Source organism: Neofelis nebulosa, chromosome 2, assembly GCF_028018385.1.
Source record: "Neofelis nebulosa isolate mNeoNeb1 chromosome 2, mNeoNeb1.pri, whole genome shotgun sequence".
NCBI lineage: Eukaryota > Metazoa > Chordata > Mammalia > Carnivora > Felidae > Neofelis > Neofelis nebulosa.
In genome coordinates this window covers 64,795,164-64,811,699 of record NC_080783.1, presented here as the reverse complement: position 1 = coordinate 64,811,699, position 16,536 = coordinate 64,795,164, and the positions used below count along the sequence as shown (strand labels likewise).

The following is a 16,536-nucleotide window of genomic DNA, read 5'->3' as shown; positions in this document are numbered from 1 at the left end:
ATCAAGCGTTTGAAATCACCTTACAGTATTTAATTCTCTGGTTTCTTGATAATATATAGCCTTCAATATCTTATGAATTAGCTATAATATTCCAGGAGATTAAAAAAAGCAATTTTGTAGAAACTCAGAATCATTCTCCCTCTTTACTGACAAAAAGAAGAGTCTAAATGGTAGCAAACTGGGAAGCTGGCTGGCTTTGGACTGCCACTGTATGACAACTCAGTCAAGGTCCAATCTGGGTCTTAATTTTCAGGTCTACACACTGAACGATCACAAACCAGGCGATATTTATGCTCTTTACACTCATACTTCAACATATGTATACTCTTTTTCAACCACTCTTAATCACCTATCTGTCCTGTCACTCAGGACTTCACTGGTTACTACAAGGCTCAGTGATTGACATAAATGGAAGCCAAGTGCCTAGCGTGGTGCATGAAGGTACACAATATGTATGGATTCCTCGCTCTCCTCTCCCCAAGTTCCTGCATCCACCAGCTCCACAACCTTTCTCACTCTGGCAGTGCATATTCCGCGCCCACATCCTAAGGCATCTATTCTCTGCTACTCTTTGAGTACGTCTTGTGCTGCCTACACCGTGTTCCCCACTGGAAGGGGAGTTTCACTGCCTGGGCTGTGTCCTTTATCTACTTGCACCTCAGTGCCCATTACTGGTAGCACGGTTGTAACGGCAGCAGCCATTATAGCAGCTGCAGAAATGACAACAGCAGCAGTGGTACCCGCGGTACGGCAATGAAAAACGTTACACAAACAATAATGACATTATAATAATACAACTCTAATAATAAATCAATATGTGTGATTATAATAATAAAACTCACTATGATTATAACTAGTGCCATTTATTATTTTGTGCCAACCACCCCGTGTCACATGCTTCCTACGCCGTACCTGAAAAACACACGTAGGTATTGTTACTTTCATTACTTTCCCCATTTCATGAATGAGAAGCTGAGCTTCTGGCAGGCTGTGACAACTGTTGATGCTATCAAACTCCCACTAGCCAACTCTCTTTCCTTCAGAATCTCCAAAGCCCACTTAGCACCTTACTCCCCCCACATCTGCTGAAACCCTGGCAAGCTTCAGAGTCCTACAATGATGTTTACAGCATCTCCTGGTGCCCAAGAATGGCATGTGTTACACTGTTACATGGAAGACTACCTGCTGGGGAGAATGACAAAGGCACCTCCCCTTTTCCTACTTAGACCCTCTCACACTGCCCACCTTCTCCATCTATGTTTCCTTTCTACCCTCTCCCTTCTCTTCTTCCTTCTGAGGTATGACTTGGTGGAAAGAGCACAGAACCAGAAATAAGAACTGCCTCTAATTAGCCGTGTGACTTCGGACAAGTCAGTTCACCTCTCACACTTTCAACTGCAAAGTGTAACGATAATAGCTGCCCAACCTGTTTTCAGGCATGGTTGTTTAGAATACATAAGGAAGCATAGGCAGAAGTGATCTAAAAGCTGTGAATGAGTATCAGCTGTGTGTATTTGATTCTCAATATTCTTTGGTCTTCTCACACATACACACACACACACACACACACGCACAAATGCACACAGTGCTTCTTTCTCATGGTAGAGAGGATTGGCTGCAGTAAATTTGCTGGCTTTTGCCCACTGCCAGCACCTCGCTGGGGCAGAAAAGAAAACATGAAGATGTGAACAGGCAACAGCAATGAAATAATGGTTGTTGTCCTTCTCCTTCTTTCTTTACTTTTCCATGGGCTTCTTCTCCATCCCATCCAGACCAACAGCAAAAGAAACAACCTTCATCACCCACTTCACCTGCCCAACTCCAGGACTCCCCTTGCTCCCTATTTCACTGCCTACTTCTAAATTTTCCACCTATGTAGCCACAATTATCATTCCTTATTTACAAGATAGTCACGGCAGCCTGTGTTGGACTGAGCACTCACGACGTGTCAAACACAGTGCTAGACATCCTGCACAGATCGTCTCTCATCGTCACGGCAACACACAGTAAGTGTCCTTGGCTCCATTTGACACACTGGGCTCAGAGAGATGAGCCAGCTCACCCAGTGAAGGACAAAGATCCAGCTACTGCTGCTTCCAGACCAGACACCATTCCTACTCCCTAGCTATATCTAAACATCACACTCTAGTCAAGTGTTCCTTATGCAAAACATTGGTTAGAAATCACAGGGAATTCTTACCATTAATATCCTATGAATGTACAACCACAGTGGCATAAAGCATAAAGGTTTCCTTGAAAAAAGGCTAAGGACCCTGAAGAGTAAGTACGTTCACTTTACCTTTTAATGTTTAATATAATGAAAAAAATGTTATTTCTCCTATTAAGAAGTGATTGTGTTTATTACAGTGAAGAAGCTGGCAGGCACCACCTTAAATGTGTGACCAAAGTTAACATCACCAGTAAAGGAATAAACCGGCATAAACCGGCATCATGTGACTCTCAACGTGCTATGCTGAGAAGAACACAGAATCATTCCAAGGTATTTCTGGAAAAAAATGCATAAACTGAATGTAATCACAAAGAAACAGCAGAAAAAAACCCAACTGAGTGCCATTCTACCCAATAAATGGCCTGTATTCTTCAAAAGTGTGACTGTCAGTAAGAGAAAAGTAAAGTGTATTCCAGATGAAAGGAGACAAAGGTAGACAACAACTATACGATTCTGGACTGGACCCTGGGCCAGATACATGACCAGTGGCAAAACTGGCAAAATCTGTATAAGATCTGAACATTAAGTAATAGCACTGTGTCAATGTTAACTTCCTGATTTTGATAATTATACCATTCTGTAAGAGAATGCCCTTGTTTTGAGGGAATGTTCACTAAAGTAATATTTAAAGATAAAGGGCATGATGTCTATAACTCTGAAATGTTTCAAAAGAGAGAGAGAAAATACAGAAATTTTTTGTGCTATTTGTACTACTGTGCTATTGTAAATTTTTGTAAGCCCAAAGTTATTTCAAAATGACAAGTAAAACCAGGAAGGCCAAATCATGAACACACATTAAGTATTAAATAAGTATGAACTGTAACAATTCCTACCCATTTATTTCTAAGCACATGGGAGGATCAGATGAAGTCAACTCCCCGGGTCCTTAATACGAAGCCAAACTTACAGCCTGATACAAGAAATTCTGGGACCCACAAATACCACACTACTTTTTTCAATCCATAATTGTTCCATCCAAATGCAGCAGTGATACATGTCTTTCCTTCCGACAGCGACTAATCATTTGTAACTTCTCAATTTCAAAATTGAGAAAATTCCAATAAAAACCCTCCAGTGATTCCTCTTCCCATGAAAACACGGCAACTGCCACAGAAACAACAGTGTGTGGCAATTCCCCGACTTCATCCCTTCCCTGGCCAATATGCTTTCCGGTTAAGCAGTTGGCATTTAGTTATCTGTAGAGCTACCAACTCTTTGCCCCTCTCCTGCCATCAGTGGGTTTTAGCTACAGAAGGTGTGAGTCAATGTTCGCATCACTAACATAAAGCAGAGACACAAACCAACTCTGACACTTAGATGGTCCTACAGAAAATGCACACATCCCTAAGCATCAGATTCATTTCTGGCAGAAGGATGTACACTCTTCCCCACACAGTGGAACACCTCACGTTCAAGCATTCAACCCCTAAAGACGGCTGGAGACAAGCCCCTAAAAAATCACATGAGAAGGAGTTAACGGCTATGAGGCCTTTTCTTCTCATGCACAAGGATAGGTGAAGAGTTGAAAAGAAATTATAGGTGTACTTAACCTTGTTCTCATGGGTCATTATTCGTACATTCTCATTTAGAATTCACAGACTATCTTGTGGTCCAGGAACCCCAAATCTCTCATTAGAGAGATTTGTCTGAAGTCAGACAGAATTTCCATTTCAGAGAAAAATTAGGGTAAACAAAAATCAAGATGATCCCTAAGCAACACTGTCTGTCAGCAAAAAAGAGCCCCAAATGGACCAAATACTATGCCTCCAGGATAAAAACAAATATCCCTAGTTTCAGCAATGACCACACACACACACATAATCATTTTATGTCACTAAATTACCAGGAAAGCCACACTGATTTTTTTTTTCTTTCTGATTTAGAGGAATCACTCAGGATGAAGACAAGATCACCTACCCATGGCCCCCAACTAATGCTTCACATTCTGGCCAAACGTGAATGTAATAGGCCTCTACCTCTCTAGTGCCAAAGGACAGCGCTGGTGGGCTCTGTGAGAACAGCTACAACTGGCCCCTTTCTCTTTTAAATATGAGAACTATTCATGTTTAAAAAAAACACATATTTAAAAATATCTCTTAATTTTTGTTACTATTAGGGAGGAGAAGCAGAAACTGTTGTTTATGATAACAAATTTCAAATCAACATAGGTTGCCTCAATGTCCAGAGCTTGGTCAACAGGCCCAGTTTCCATGTAAACACTGGTAATATCAATGGATTCTCTGTTTCTATTTTTAAAAAAATTAACATTTACTTATTTTTGAGAGAGAGACAGAGAGACACAGCACGAGTGGGGGAGGGGCAGAGAGAGAAAGAGACACAGAATCCGAAGCAGGCTCCAGGCTCCGAGCTGTCAGCACAGAGCCCGACGCGGGGCTCGAACTCACAAACTGTGAGATCGTGACCTGAGCCAAAGGCAGATGCTCAACCGACTGAGCCACCCAGGCTCCCCATGTTTTTTCTATTCTTTAAACAACAAATTGAGGAGACAAAAATCAAAGGACCAACAGCAACAAGTAGCCTCTGAGGAACAAATCTACACCAGGAAACTAGAACATGATCAACCAGGAAAATAAGCAGCTGAGTGAATGTCAATAAAGAGAAGTCCAAAAATGGATGACACAACACTAAAAACTCTCCCATACCAACTTTTACACTGGATAAACACTATAAGAACCTAAGACAAGCAAAGACATCCCACAACAAAGGTTTTCAATGCTCATGGTGATTAATATTTACTTCCAAGCGGCCAAGGCTGCAGGATAAGTTTCAAATAAGGAACAGCATAGTCGCTTACCAACATCATGCACACCAAGGAGAGAGGGAGGTTTGTCTGCTATTAACGGGAATCCTAGGAACAAGTGTATGTCAAGCATTTTAGGTGAATAAAAAAAAAAATGGCCTTTCCTTGGTACACTCAAGCATATGTGTTCACTGAGTTAGCAAACATTTGTGGGCACGTGATATGAGCAAGACACGCACTGTGATCGATGTTCTGGTCAGCATACCTGCCATGGAGCCTATGGGCAAGGAGAGGAGTGTAGCTAATAACCAAGATGCAATTTAAAATGAGAATTAATAGGGGTGCCTGGGTGGCTTAGTCGGTTAAGTAACCAACTCTTGATTTCAGTTCAGGTCATGATCTCACACTTCGTGAGATCAAGCCCCACATCAGGATCTGTACTGACAGCTTGGAGTCTGCTTAGTATTCTCTCTCTCCCTCTCTCTCTGCCTGCAGGCGCACTCTCTCTTTCCCTCTCCCTCTCTCTCAAAATGGATAAATAAACTTTAAAATGAGAATTGTAACACGAAAACAGCAGACTTGATGAAGCTAGAGAGCAAGAATAACATTACTATGGGCCACTCTTTTTTTTTTAATTTTTTTAATGTTTATTTATTTTTGAGAGAGACAGACAGACAGACACAGACAGAGTGTGAGCTGGGAAAGGGTCAGAGAGGGGGAGACACAGAATCCAAAGCAGGCTCCAGGCTCTGGGCTGTCAGCACAGAGCCTGACGTGGGGCCTGGATTCAGAAGCTGTGAGATCATGACACACCCAACGGACCGAGCCACCCAGGCGCCCCCCACTCTCTTTTCTATATGATGTTTAAAGAACTAACATATTCTCCCTTTACACTTCTCTGACTCCAAGATGGGCAGCCACTTTCCACCTGAAGGGATGGATGACAAAACAAGCCTGAGATTTAAGTCTAAAACCCAGAAATAAGTAAACGGCAGAAGACATGCTTGAAATATCACAGGTCCCCAAACTCTAGCTGCTTACTGTTTACGATACATGCAAAATGGGATGTGGAATGCAAAGAACACTAACATGTAATAGATAACTTAAATATTTTTTTAAAAGAAAGAAAATAAAGCCAGAGCCTGGAGAGTTTCTTCACTTTTCCAAAATGACAGACTCTCAAAGGAAAGCATATGTTAGTGAGGAAAGTAGACAGAGTGAGAACTACAGGTGGTTGACTTGAGCTGGAGTTTAGAATGTGAGGCTGGATGTTGAAAGGGTGCCATGAATTCGAGGCTAAGGAGGTTGGCCTTTATTTGATAGGAACTTTATTTTTCATTTATTTGCTCTTGGAGTTGTCTTTAGTTTTGGGAACCACTTTTAAGCAATTAGGTGATACGATCAGGAAGTTAATCCTGTGGTAACGTCTAAGAAGGAATAGAAAGGAGGAAGACAGGGAGGACAGGGAAAAGGGAGGTCTCAAACACAAAAATAATCCCAGTGTCCTGAGGTTGGGTAACTCAGACAGAAACACAGAACACAAGAAGATTAGGTTTGGGAGGGGAGGAAAACCACTGTACCTGAGAGGCCGGCAGGCCACCTGACAGGGAGGGACTGGGGGGTGCAAAGCTAAATAAAGCTCTGGAGAGAAAATACACCTGGCAAACTCCCTCTTGAGGGAACAGCTACAGGATGAGACCAGAAAAAAACAGTGAAACAAGCAGAGACCAACAAAAATGTTCTCTGAGGACCTCACAAATGGAACAAGCCAATGGCTCCCTAACAGTGTTTTTCAACTCAACACTTTAGATGCCTGATCAAAAGCCTCATGCTGGGACCACCTAGGTGGCTCAGTTGGTTACTCTGCCCCTCCCATGCTCATGTGTGTGCACGTGTGCATGGCCTCTCTCTCTCAAAATGAATAAATAAACTTAAAAAAAATTTTTTTAAAAAGCCCCATGCTAAGATCCCACACCCCAGAGAGAATCCTGCTGGCCCCAGGAGGTAGTCGCACACCTACATAGAGTGGGTCGTTTCTTTTTTATTTTTTTAAATTTATTTTAGAGAGAGAGAGAGCATGCGAGCAGAGGAGGGGGGTGGCGGGAGAGGGACAGAGAGAGAGAGAGAGAGAGAGAGAGAGAGAGAGAATATCCCAAGCAGACTCCATGCTTGGCATGGAGCCTGATGGGGGGCTCGAGTCCACGACCCTGGGATCATGACCTGAGCCAAAATCAAGAGACAGTAGCTCAACCAACTGAGCTACCCAGGCACCCCCGCTCCTTTTTTTTTTTTTCTTTCCCAGAGTGGGTCATTTCTTAAAATCTATTTTTAAATCTGTTTCAAATAATTTTAAGGCATCTGCTAAATGTACTTCTTACTGAGCCTTTAGGAAAGGCAACGTCTGGAATGCAACATTCAGAGTTACTTCACCGAGGCATGATGAGATGCAATCTCGAACGCATATTCCTCTGCCAGTTTTATTTCAGAGCATATACCTCAGATTCATATCGGCTTTCCCTATAACTATTAACCATAAAAGGAGGGGGAGGAACCTTCCTTTCTAAATCTGATTACATAAATACTTTAAATTATAAATATCTAACATAATTTTAAAACCAAATTAAACCAAACCAGAGGTTAAATTTTGTTAGGTTTCATACCATAATGAAATCAGTAATTACAAAAAAAATAAAACTCTGGATAAATACGTAAATAAATACACTCACACATACACACCATTTTAAAAATCTAAAACCAAGAATGGAAACTTTTGCCGGTAATCATTAACATAATTCAGTTAACATCAGGTAAACTACAAGAGGGGCCAGGGTCTTTGATGAGGAAAGAACCAATATTCCAGATACTCAAGATAACCATTAAATTTGTAGATAAAATCGGATTAAAAATAAGATAACCATTGAAAACAGATTTTGATTTTCGTTTTCATCATTTCAAACTTCTTCAAAATGACTGTCCCCTCTTCTATAAAATCCAAAAGAAAGATATTCAAGGATCTTTCACCTCTCCAATGTTCATACCTCATCACAATCCCCTCCCCTCCGACCTTCTTTAAGCAAAGCTGAAAAGTGGAAAGTACGAAATCATTCAAGTTTCACACTGTTTCCACAAATGCATTCACAACAAGCCAGAGATAGCCAAAAGGCAAAATGCAGCTATATGAGGAATTGCTAATCAGATAGCCTCTAAATAACACATCCTGAGTATGTGGCAATGTTTTTCTTATTTGTCTGTGGGCTCCATATCCCCAGGTGGGGAGGAGCCCATGCTGGGTCACAAAGACTATTGATGCTTACCTTTTTGGCTCTTTGGGCTATGTCTGGTGTTCTTGTAAGCAGCTTTTCAATCAGGTACTCTCTGTTCTGCAAAATAAATATTCCCAACAGTTTAACACCAAATATCACACATAGAAATTCATAGTGATTTCAAAATAGCAGATTTACGTGGGGTTTTAAGCATGTTACCTTGGCTTTCTGGAAGAATTTGCATTTTAAAAGTTCTGCTGCTGTGGGCCTGAAAGATCAATAATAAATTAAAGTTGAAACAATGACCACTCAATAAATACACTGCCGTGATGAAACAACTGAATCCCAGAATGTTTCTGGAAAACCAGTTTCAGGAATAGCAAAACCAGAAAACAAATTAATCATAAGCTGGCACCAAATCAAACAGTGCCGATTTTCCAGTTCTTTCCACTCTACTGAAAAACACATAAATTGCTGTAAGTTAAATATTTAGGGCACGATCAATTTTCCATCCTTCATCCTTACACTTCAACTAAGTGAATTCAGTGTTTCTTAAAGGTGGCAGACTGACACATCTGTGAGCTAAGTTCCTGTATTTATTAAGAAGCCGTGCAAGCTGCAATATGATCCTGTCAAAGAAACTATAGTCTACAGTGTCCTAGGATTTCCCAAGAGCAGCAGTTACCACAAGGGGCCCGCAACATGTGGACAAGCTCTCTCTGCCCACCAAGTGCAGTGCACACGCCCTAGTGGCTCTGGGGGATAAGGTAAATGTGAGGGTGATTCATAAAATGCAAATTCATTTAAAAGCAATACTGGATTGGTCTGGCTCCTCATGGTGTCATTTAACTTGCTTCTCTATCCTGTACTTCCTATAAACTAAAAGTTAAATCTAAAAACTTGACTATATTGCATCAAGCATTTAGGGGAAGCATCCTTCACAGATGACACCATGCACTTCTCCCCACGGCACATCAGAGGTACCTGATGTTAGGTTAACTCAATGGGAGTGATGCTAAGTTTAACCAACGAACCCCGGGCCTGAGACCTCTCCATTGTCAAGGTATGTTTTCACCAGGGCAATTGGCAAGCATTCTGTTGGGTAATACTTGGTTTGGCATTGTAGGAATTTTCCGTTCCCCTAACAATTTTAGCATCTTTGTCTTAAATGATTATTTCCTAACAGGCGGTAGAATGCTGATTTCCTACTTCTATCATTCCTTCTACCTTTATTAAATGGCATTCTTCCATAAAGAATAGCTTTCTTCCAAAATAGTTCCTTCTAAAACAAGCAGCCAAGCAGACAGAATCAGATGAATCCAGAGTATAAGACAATCAGCCAGACAACCAGCCTGATCTCTTCAAAAAGTCAGTGTCATAAGTGGAAAAGGAGAGAAGGGAGGAGACTGTTCCACATTAAAAGGGACTTAAAGAAACAAAACCAAATGCCACAGGAGACCCTTGCCTAAATCCTGTGTTTGAAGGGGAAGGGAGAGAAACAACAAAAGACATTTGGAAATAATTAGAGACTATGTGAATAGGCTAGATCATTAAGATGATTTTAGGGAATTATTGGTCATTTTCTTGGGTGTGGAAAAGTATTGTGGCTATGAGGGAACACATTTTTATCTGCAGGGAATGCAAGCTGAACTATTAAAGTCTGTTACTTTCAAACTGTTCAGCAAATAAAATGTAGATAAACACATACATCAGATACAGAAAATATTCGTGACTACTGCTTCCAGGTGGTGTTATAGAAGCAAACACTGTACTATTTTTTTTCACCTTTTTTTGTGTATTTAAAATTTTTCATTAAAAAAAAAAAACTGGGGAGGTGAGAGGGAAGCGTTACTGAATATTATGAGGTATTCATTCAGGCCATGATTACCGAAGGTACAAATAGTACTGTGTTGAGAAGGGTGCAAGTTTAAAAGGAGTCCTCTTGGGGCGCCTGGGTGGCTCGGTCGGTTAAGCGTCTGACTTCGGCTCAGGTCATGATCTCACGGTCCGTGAGTTCGAGCCCCACGTCGGGCTCTGTGCTGACAGCTCAGAACCTGGAGCCTGTTTCAGATTCTGTGTCTCCCTCTCTCTGACCCTCCCCCATTCATGCTCTGTCTCTCTCTGTCTCAAAAATAAATAAACGTTGAAAATAAATAAAATTAAAATAAAATAAAATAAAATAAAATAAAATAAAATAAAATAAAATAAAATAAAATAAAAGGAGTCCTCATGGGGCGCCTGGGTGGCTCAGTCAGTTAAGCATCCGACTTCTGCTCAGGTCATTGATCTCACAGCTGTGAGTTTGAGCCCCACATCGGGCTCTGTGCTGACAGCTCAGAGCCTGGAAGCTGCTTCAGATTCTGCATCTCCCTCTCTCTCTACCTCTCCCTTGCTCACGTTCTGTCTCTCAAAAATAAATAAACATTAACAAAAATTTTTTTAAGGAGTCCTCATACTTGAAAAGATCAGAAACCACTGCTTGGGAACCAGGAAGCTCCATTAAAACGTTTCCAGGGACTGAACCAAAGGATACGTAAGACTTAGGGAACGTTTTTAAGTGCATCGCTCTAGAAACTACGTAAGTCTACAGGGGCCATAAACTGCATTTCTTTGCAGAGCAATTTTCTATTTAAATTGTTATTGCTCTTGGGGCGCCTGGGTGGCTCAGTCGGTTAGGCGGCTGACTTTGGCTCAGGTCATGATCTCGTGGTCCGTGAGTTCGAGCCCCGCGTCGGGCTCTGTGCTGACAGCTCAGAGCCTGGAGCCTGTTTCGGATTCTGTGTCTCCCTCTCTCTCTGACCCTCCCCCGTTCATGCTCTGTCTCTCTCTGTCTCCAAAATAAATAAACGTTAAAAAAAAAAAAAAGATTTTAAATTGTTACTGCTCTTTCCCTCAGCCTCAAGTGGAACACTGGTTAGAAGTGCCTGACAAAGAACCCCGAATCACCACATCCACTGCAATACACAGCTGTTAATTGGTAATTGCTTTGAGTAAATAAAGGTCTAAACAACAGGTGGGCCATGATTGACGGTCTGTGTGCCACATCCCCTCAGCGAGCTTATCCAGATTCATGAGTCCGTACCTTGTTAAACAGGCAGCAGAACTAAAAATGATACTGCTATTTTACGTGATTTAACCGTGGCTGTTATTTTAACGTGCACTCTTACTGATCATCGGCGAGGTGTCTGGCCTCCAGCTACTCCAATTCCTCTTTCAACCTCCCTGTAAATATTTATTAAGCACCTACTACTTGTCAGGTGTCGCGCTAGGTGCTAGGCATGCCGCAGTGAATACGACAGACGCAAATACTACCTTCAGCAACTTAATAATCTAGCAGATAAGAATTAGCGAGTGCGGTGAGGCTGTAAGAGGGATGTCAGAGCATGGAAGCGCTACAGCGGAGCTGTGGCGGGAGGGGAGGGCTGCACAGAAAACCTAAAGACGACCGTTACACACAGAGCGGAGACTTGGTGTTGTGTTTGGCACCTCGTAACATGAAATAAAATCTTAAAAACCAAGGGGCGTACAAAATAAGTTAGACTGAACTTTTTTAAGGAACCCAGGAAAAGCAAGATGATCAAGAGACTCCAGGTCACCGATTTGGTCGAAAACTCTCATCGCCTTTGGTCAATTCAGTTACCACAGCCCCCCAGCCAGTTTCTCCGCTACTTCTCTCTTCTTCGTTCTGGCCCAGCACCCACCCTGCTCCAGAGGTGGCTTCTGTAAAAACCCAATTCTTATCCATCCTCACGGACTTCAGTGGGCTGAGAGGTGCTGGCTCCCTCCATCTTCATTTCCCACCGCACCCCAAGTGAACTCTGTCCTCCGGCTACACGGATGTTCCCACCCTGCTCCCACTCTGCTCTTTCATGACAAAGCACACGCTGCTTTTCTGGTTCCAAAATTTTTTGTAACCAACTGGCACAGCCTTGCTCATCAGTCAAGAACCAGTTTAAATGTCACCATCTTCAGAGATACTTTTATCAGCTCCTACAAGTACATATCCATTGCTCCCTACTCAGTGCTCACACACCAATCTACCCACACACTCCTATTCTGTAATTACCTGTTCCTAGGTCTTCCCGCCTCCACCCCACTAGGTTATAAGCCCTTTCAGACAAAGGACCACCTGGTATTCATTTTTTATATCCCCAATGCCCAGCACAGACCAGAAAACTGCCATAGCTCAATTCTATAACATAATCAAATACAAGGTAGAAGTGATGCTACTAGACAGTCAGAGAAACTACAACTTCTAAAGCCAAATTTAGTCAACACTGAATTCTAAGCATCTGTTCAATAGAGTAGGGAACAGGAGAATGATGTAATGAAAACAAGACTCATGCTAACAAACAACGAAACAAACAAAAACAGAAAGGGGTAAGTCCATGCACAGCGGAGGTCCAAAAGTGGAGAGCCACATGCCCCCCCTTGCTCCTCTGCACCTTGCCTCCTCCTTCCACAAACTAAGGGTGAGGTGTAGGACCAATGTAGAGAGAAGGCTAGGAAATGCCAGACATGCCTGGAGATACACGCCTGGGAAAATACCTTCCCTTCCCCAGCAAGGTCATTTCTATGGTGACCAAAACTGTAAAGGGGAAAAGCGTGCCACAAAGAAAACTTCTTTCTCTGCACTCTCCATTCTTAGCCTTCATCAATAAATACACACAATCACATAAGAAATGAGAAATGGTTTAAAGGAGCCATATTCTTCTTTGTACAGGCTTAGGATTTATGTTAATAGGTCATATGGGTCATACAAAATAATAGGTCTACTCCATACAGAGAAGAACTAAATTGCAGGTTCTTTATGTGCTCAAAATAACTCAAGTGTCTATAGCTTGGGGGTTAGAATCATACAAGTGCCAAGCTATCTCCATAAGAAAGTATGGGAAAACAGAACTGGAAAGAATGAGAAAATGAGGGAGGAAGAAAGTGATAGAAGGTACAAGAGAAGGTAAGGTGCATGCTGCCCATCTGACTTTAGGTTTTTTGTGTTTTGTTTGCTTTTGTGTTTGTTTTAGTTTTATGCTATAGCAACCACCAGTACAGGATTAATATGGAACCATCAGTGCTGCCTGCCTCTTAGCTGAGTACCACATAAGAAAAAGAATTCTGCAAGCATGTTATATCTGACATGGCTGCTAACAATTTTCAAATAATACAACATAATATAAATACAGATACTGTTTTATGAGGAAAGCTAAAATGTTATACCAGCAACCCAAATAATGGTACAGGCTGTGAATGATGATTTAATTTTAAATCCTTAAAAACAATGCAGTAGTCTGCAAGTACCAACATTCTCAGGAGAAAATATCTTAAAGGATTCAGTTAATACATATGGATGAACCAAAGTCCACTGAGACTTAAAATAATTTTCAAAGGATTCAGGATGAACATGATATAGTTTAAGTAGTTCTAACAATGTGCATTATAATTGCTAACATCTCATTGACCTCAGGCAGAGCTGTATCTCTCAGTCTCCCCTCCCCCACAAAAGAAATATTCAAGTTTTATTCACTTCTAATGAGATTATCTATGTGACATCCACCCTCTTGTTGCTCAAAGAAAATACTGGTTCTTTTTATAGTTGCCATCCATATGAAGTATGTAATCTACAAGATTAAGGCTCATTTTTTAAGAAATAGCAAAATGTTGTGCTATGCAAATATAAGCACCTCTTAGTCTATGCCAATGCAGAGCATGGACTTGGATGAGGCAAACAGCTCCAACACCCCAGCTCTCTTTTATTAGGAAAGTTCCATGAGCTCTCAAGGTTGGCCGAAAATGCAGCTCATTCTCAGCTAGCCTGAGGGCTCCTACATGGGACTGAATCTGTCCTGGTCACTGTTCCCCTGTGATAGGTTTCTGTCTGTTGCCAAAAAGGTACTCAGCATGGGGCGCCTGGGTGGTTCAGTAGGATAAGTATACAATTCTAGGTTTCAGCCCTGGTCATGATCTCACGGTTCATGCGTCTTGAGCCCCACATCAAGGTCTGAGCTGACAGTGAGGAACCTGCTTGGGATTCCCTGTCTTCCTCTCTCCCTCTCTGTCCCTACCCCACCCGTGCACGTGTGCATGTGCGCTCTCTCTCTCTCTCTCTCCCCCCACTCCCATTCTCCCTCTCAAAATAAATAAAAACTTAAAAAAAAAAAAAGTAACTCAACAAGACCAGGGTTTTGGTACCTATCAACTGCTTTTAAATTATAAGTAGATGACTATATGCAGAATCAATAAAAATTATCAAAAATCTTGCATTTACTCCTCAACCCACTTGAATCTGGTTTGTTTCTAAAACACTCGTCAGTGAGTCCAAATCATTCCCAAATTGCAAGCTCCCAGTTGTCTCCAGTTGCTCAAGAAATATCAAATATGTAATACAGACCCAACACTGGGGACATAAAGACATAAAGATGAATGACACTTCTAAAAAACTTACAAACCTATGAGGAAATTGGATGTGTAAGTCAATAAATTTACATAATGTGGTAAGTATACAAGAGACATATCTCTAACATACTGCAGGAAAACTAAGAGTTGTAATAATTCCACTCGGTTTGGAAGAAAACAGCAAATGGTGAACAGCAATCCCAATTTCCTGAATACTTAGGAACCCCTAGGTACTGTGTTATCCTCTTTAAGTGAATTCTATTCCATGCCCATGACAATCTTATGAAGTAGATGTTATTAGGCTCATTTTACAGAAAAGGGAATTGAGTCATGCAGATGACGATAAAGTAGAGCTAGGAATCTCACCCAGATTTACCTAACTCTAAGAAGATGAGGACTTTCAAGTAAGTGTTAAAAGAGGTTCAAGGAATATAGAGGAAGAGGAAGAGCCTTTGGATAACATAAGCAAAGGCAGAGAAGACAGGAAATAGTCATGGTTTCTTTCAGGTTTGTGTAGCAATTAAATGTTTACTTATTTAGTAATGAATACATATTTTAAAGCTGCACCCTATATAATATATAATTCAACAATATTGTTTATTCCCATTCTCATATTTCATCAATCTTTTTTTTCCTCAAAACTTCCCACATCCGTGTCATTTCATTTAAAAGAGAGAGAGAGAGAGAGAGAGAGAGAGAGAGAGTGTCACCTGAGAAGCTGCTATTAAGAAATGGGCAGAGGGCCTGAACATTTTTCCAAATAAGACATACAGATGGCCAACAGACATATGAAAAGATGTTCAACATCACCCATCACTAGGGAAGCACAAATCAAAACCACAATGAAAGAAGAGCCTGGAAGGTTCAGTCAGTAGAGCATGCGACTCTTGATCCCGGGGTTGCAAGTTTGAGGCCCATGTTGGGGGAGAGTCTACTTAAAAAAATTAATTAAATTATGGGGTGCCTGGGTGGCTCAGTCAGTTGAGCATCCGGCTTCAGCTCAGGTCATGATCTCAGTATGTGAGTTTGAGCCCCGTGTCGGGCTCTGTGCTGACTGCTCAGAGCCTGAAGCCTGTTTCAGATTCTGTGTCTCCCTCTTCTCTGCTCCTCCCGTGCCCGTGCTCTGTCTCTGTCTCTGTCTCTCTCTCTCAAAAATAAATAAACATTAAAAAATTTTTTTTAATTAATTTAATTAAATTTTTAAAAAAACACAGTGAAATATCACCTTACACCAGTCCGAATGACTAGTCAAAAGGTAAAAAAAAAAAAAAAAAAAGTGTTGGCGAGGATGTAGAGAAAAAGGAACCCTCACACACTGTTAGTGAGAACACTATTAGTGCGGCCACAGTGGAAAACAGAATGGAGGTTCCTGAAAAACTTAAAAATAGAACTACCATATGATCAAGTAACTCCACTGCTGGGTACTTACCCAAAGAAAACACTAATTCAAAAAGATATACGTACCCCTATGTTTATTGCAGCATTGTTTACAATAGCCAAGATACAGAAGCAACCCACGTGTCCACTGATAGGTAAATGGATAAAGAAGATGTGGTATATGAATACAATAGAATGTTACTCGACCATAAAAAAGAATGAGATTTTGCCATTTGCAACAATATGGATGGACGTAGAAGGTATAATGCTGAGTGAAATAAGTTAGTCAAAGAATGACAAGTAACCATATGATTTCACTCGTATGTGGAATTTAAGAAACAAAACAAGAAAACCGAATAAAACAGACTCTTAAATACAGAGAACAAACTGCTGGTTGTCATAGGGGAGGTGGGTGTAGGGATGGGTGAAATAGGTGAAGGGGTCTAAGTATATTTATCGTGATGAGCAACGAGTAATGTAGAGTTGTTGAATCACTGTATGGTACACCAGAA

General features: G+C 41.2%; 1 protein-coding gene across 1 annotated transcript in view; it reads right to left on the bottom strand.

Annotated features, from left to right (window-relative positions):
- STK39 (serine/threonine kinase 39) overlaps positions 1-16,536 on the bottom strand; it is a 314,459-nt gene that overhangs the window by 186,196 nt on the left and 111,727 nt on the right. The window contains exons 9-10 of the mRNA XM_058714960.1: positions 8,474-8,522; positions 8,306-8,371 (exon numbers count right to left, since the gene is read on the bottom strand). Coding sequence (XP_058570943.1) covers positions 8,306-8,371; positions 8,474-8,522 — 115 coding nt within the window. The remainder of the gene's footprint in view (positions 1-8,305; positions 8,372-8,473; positions 8,523-16,536) is intronic.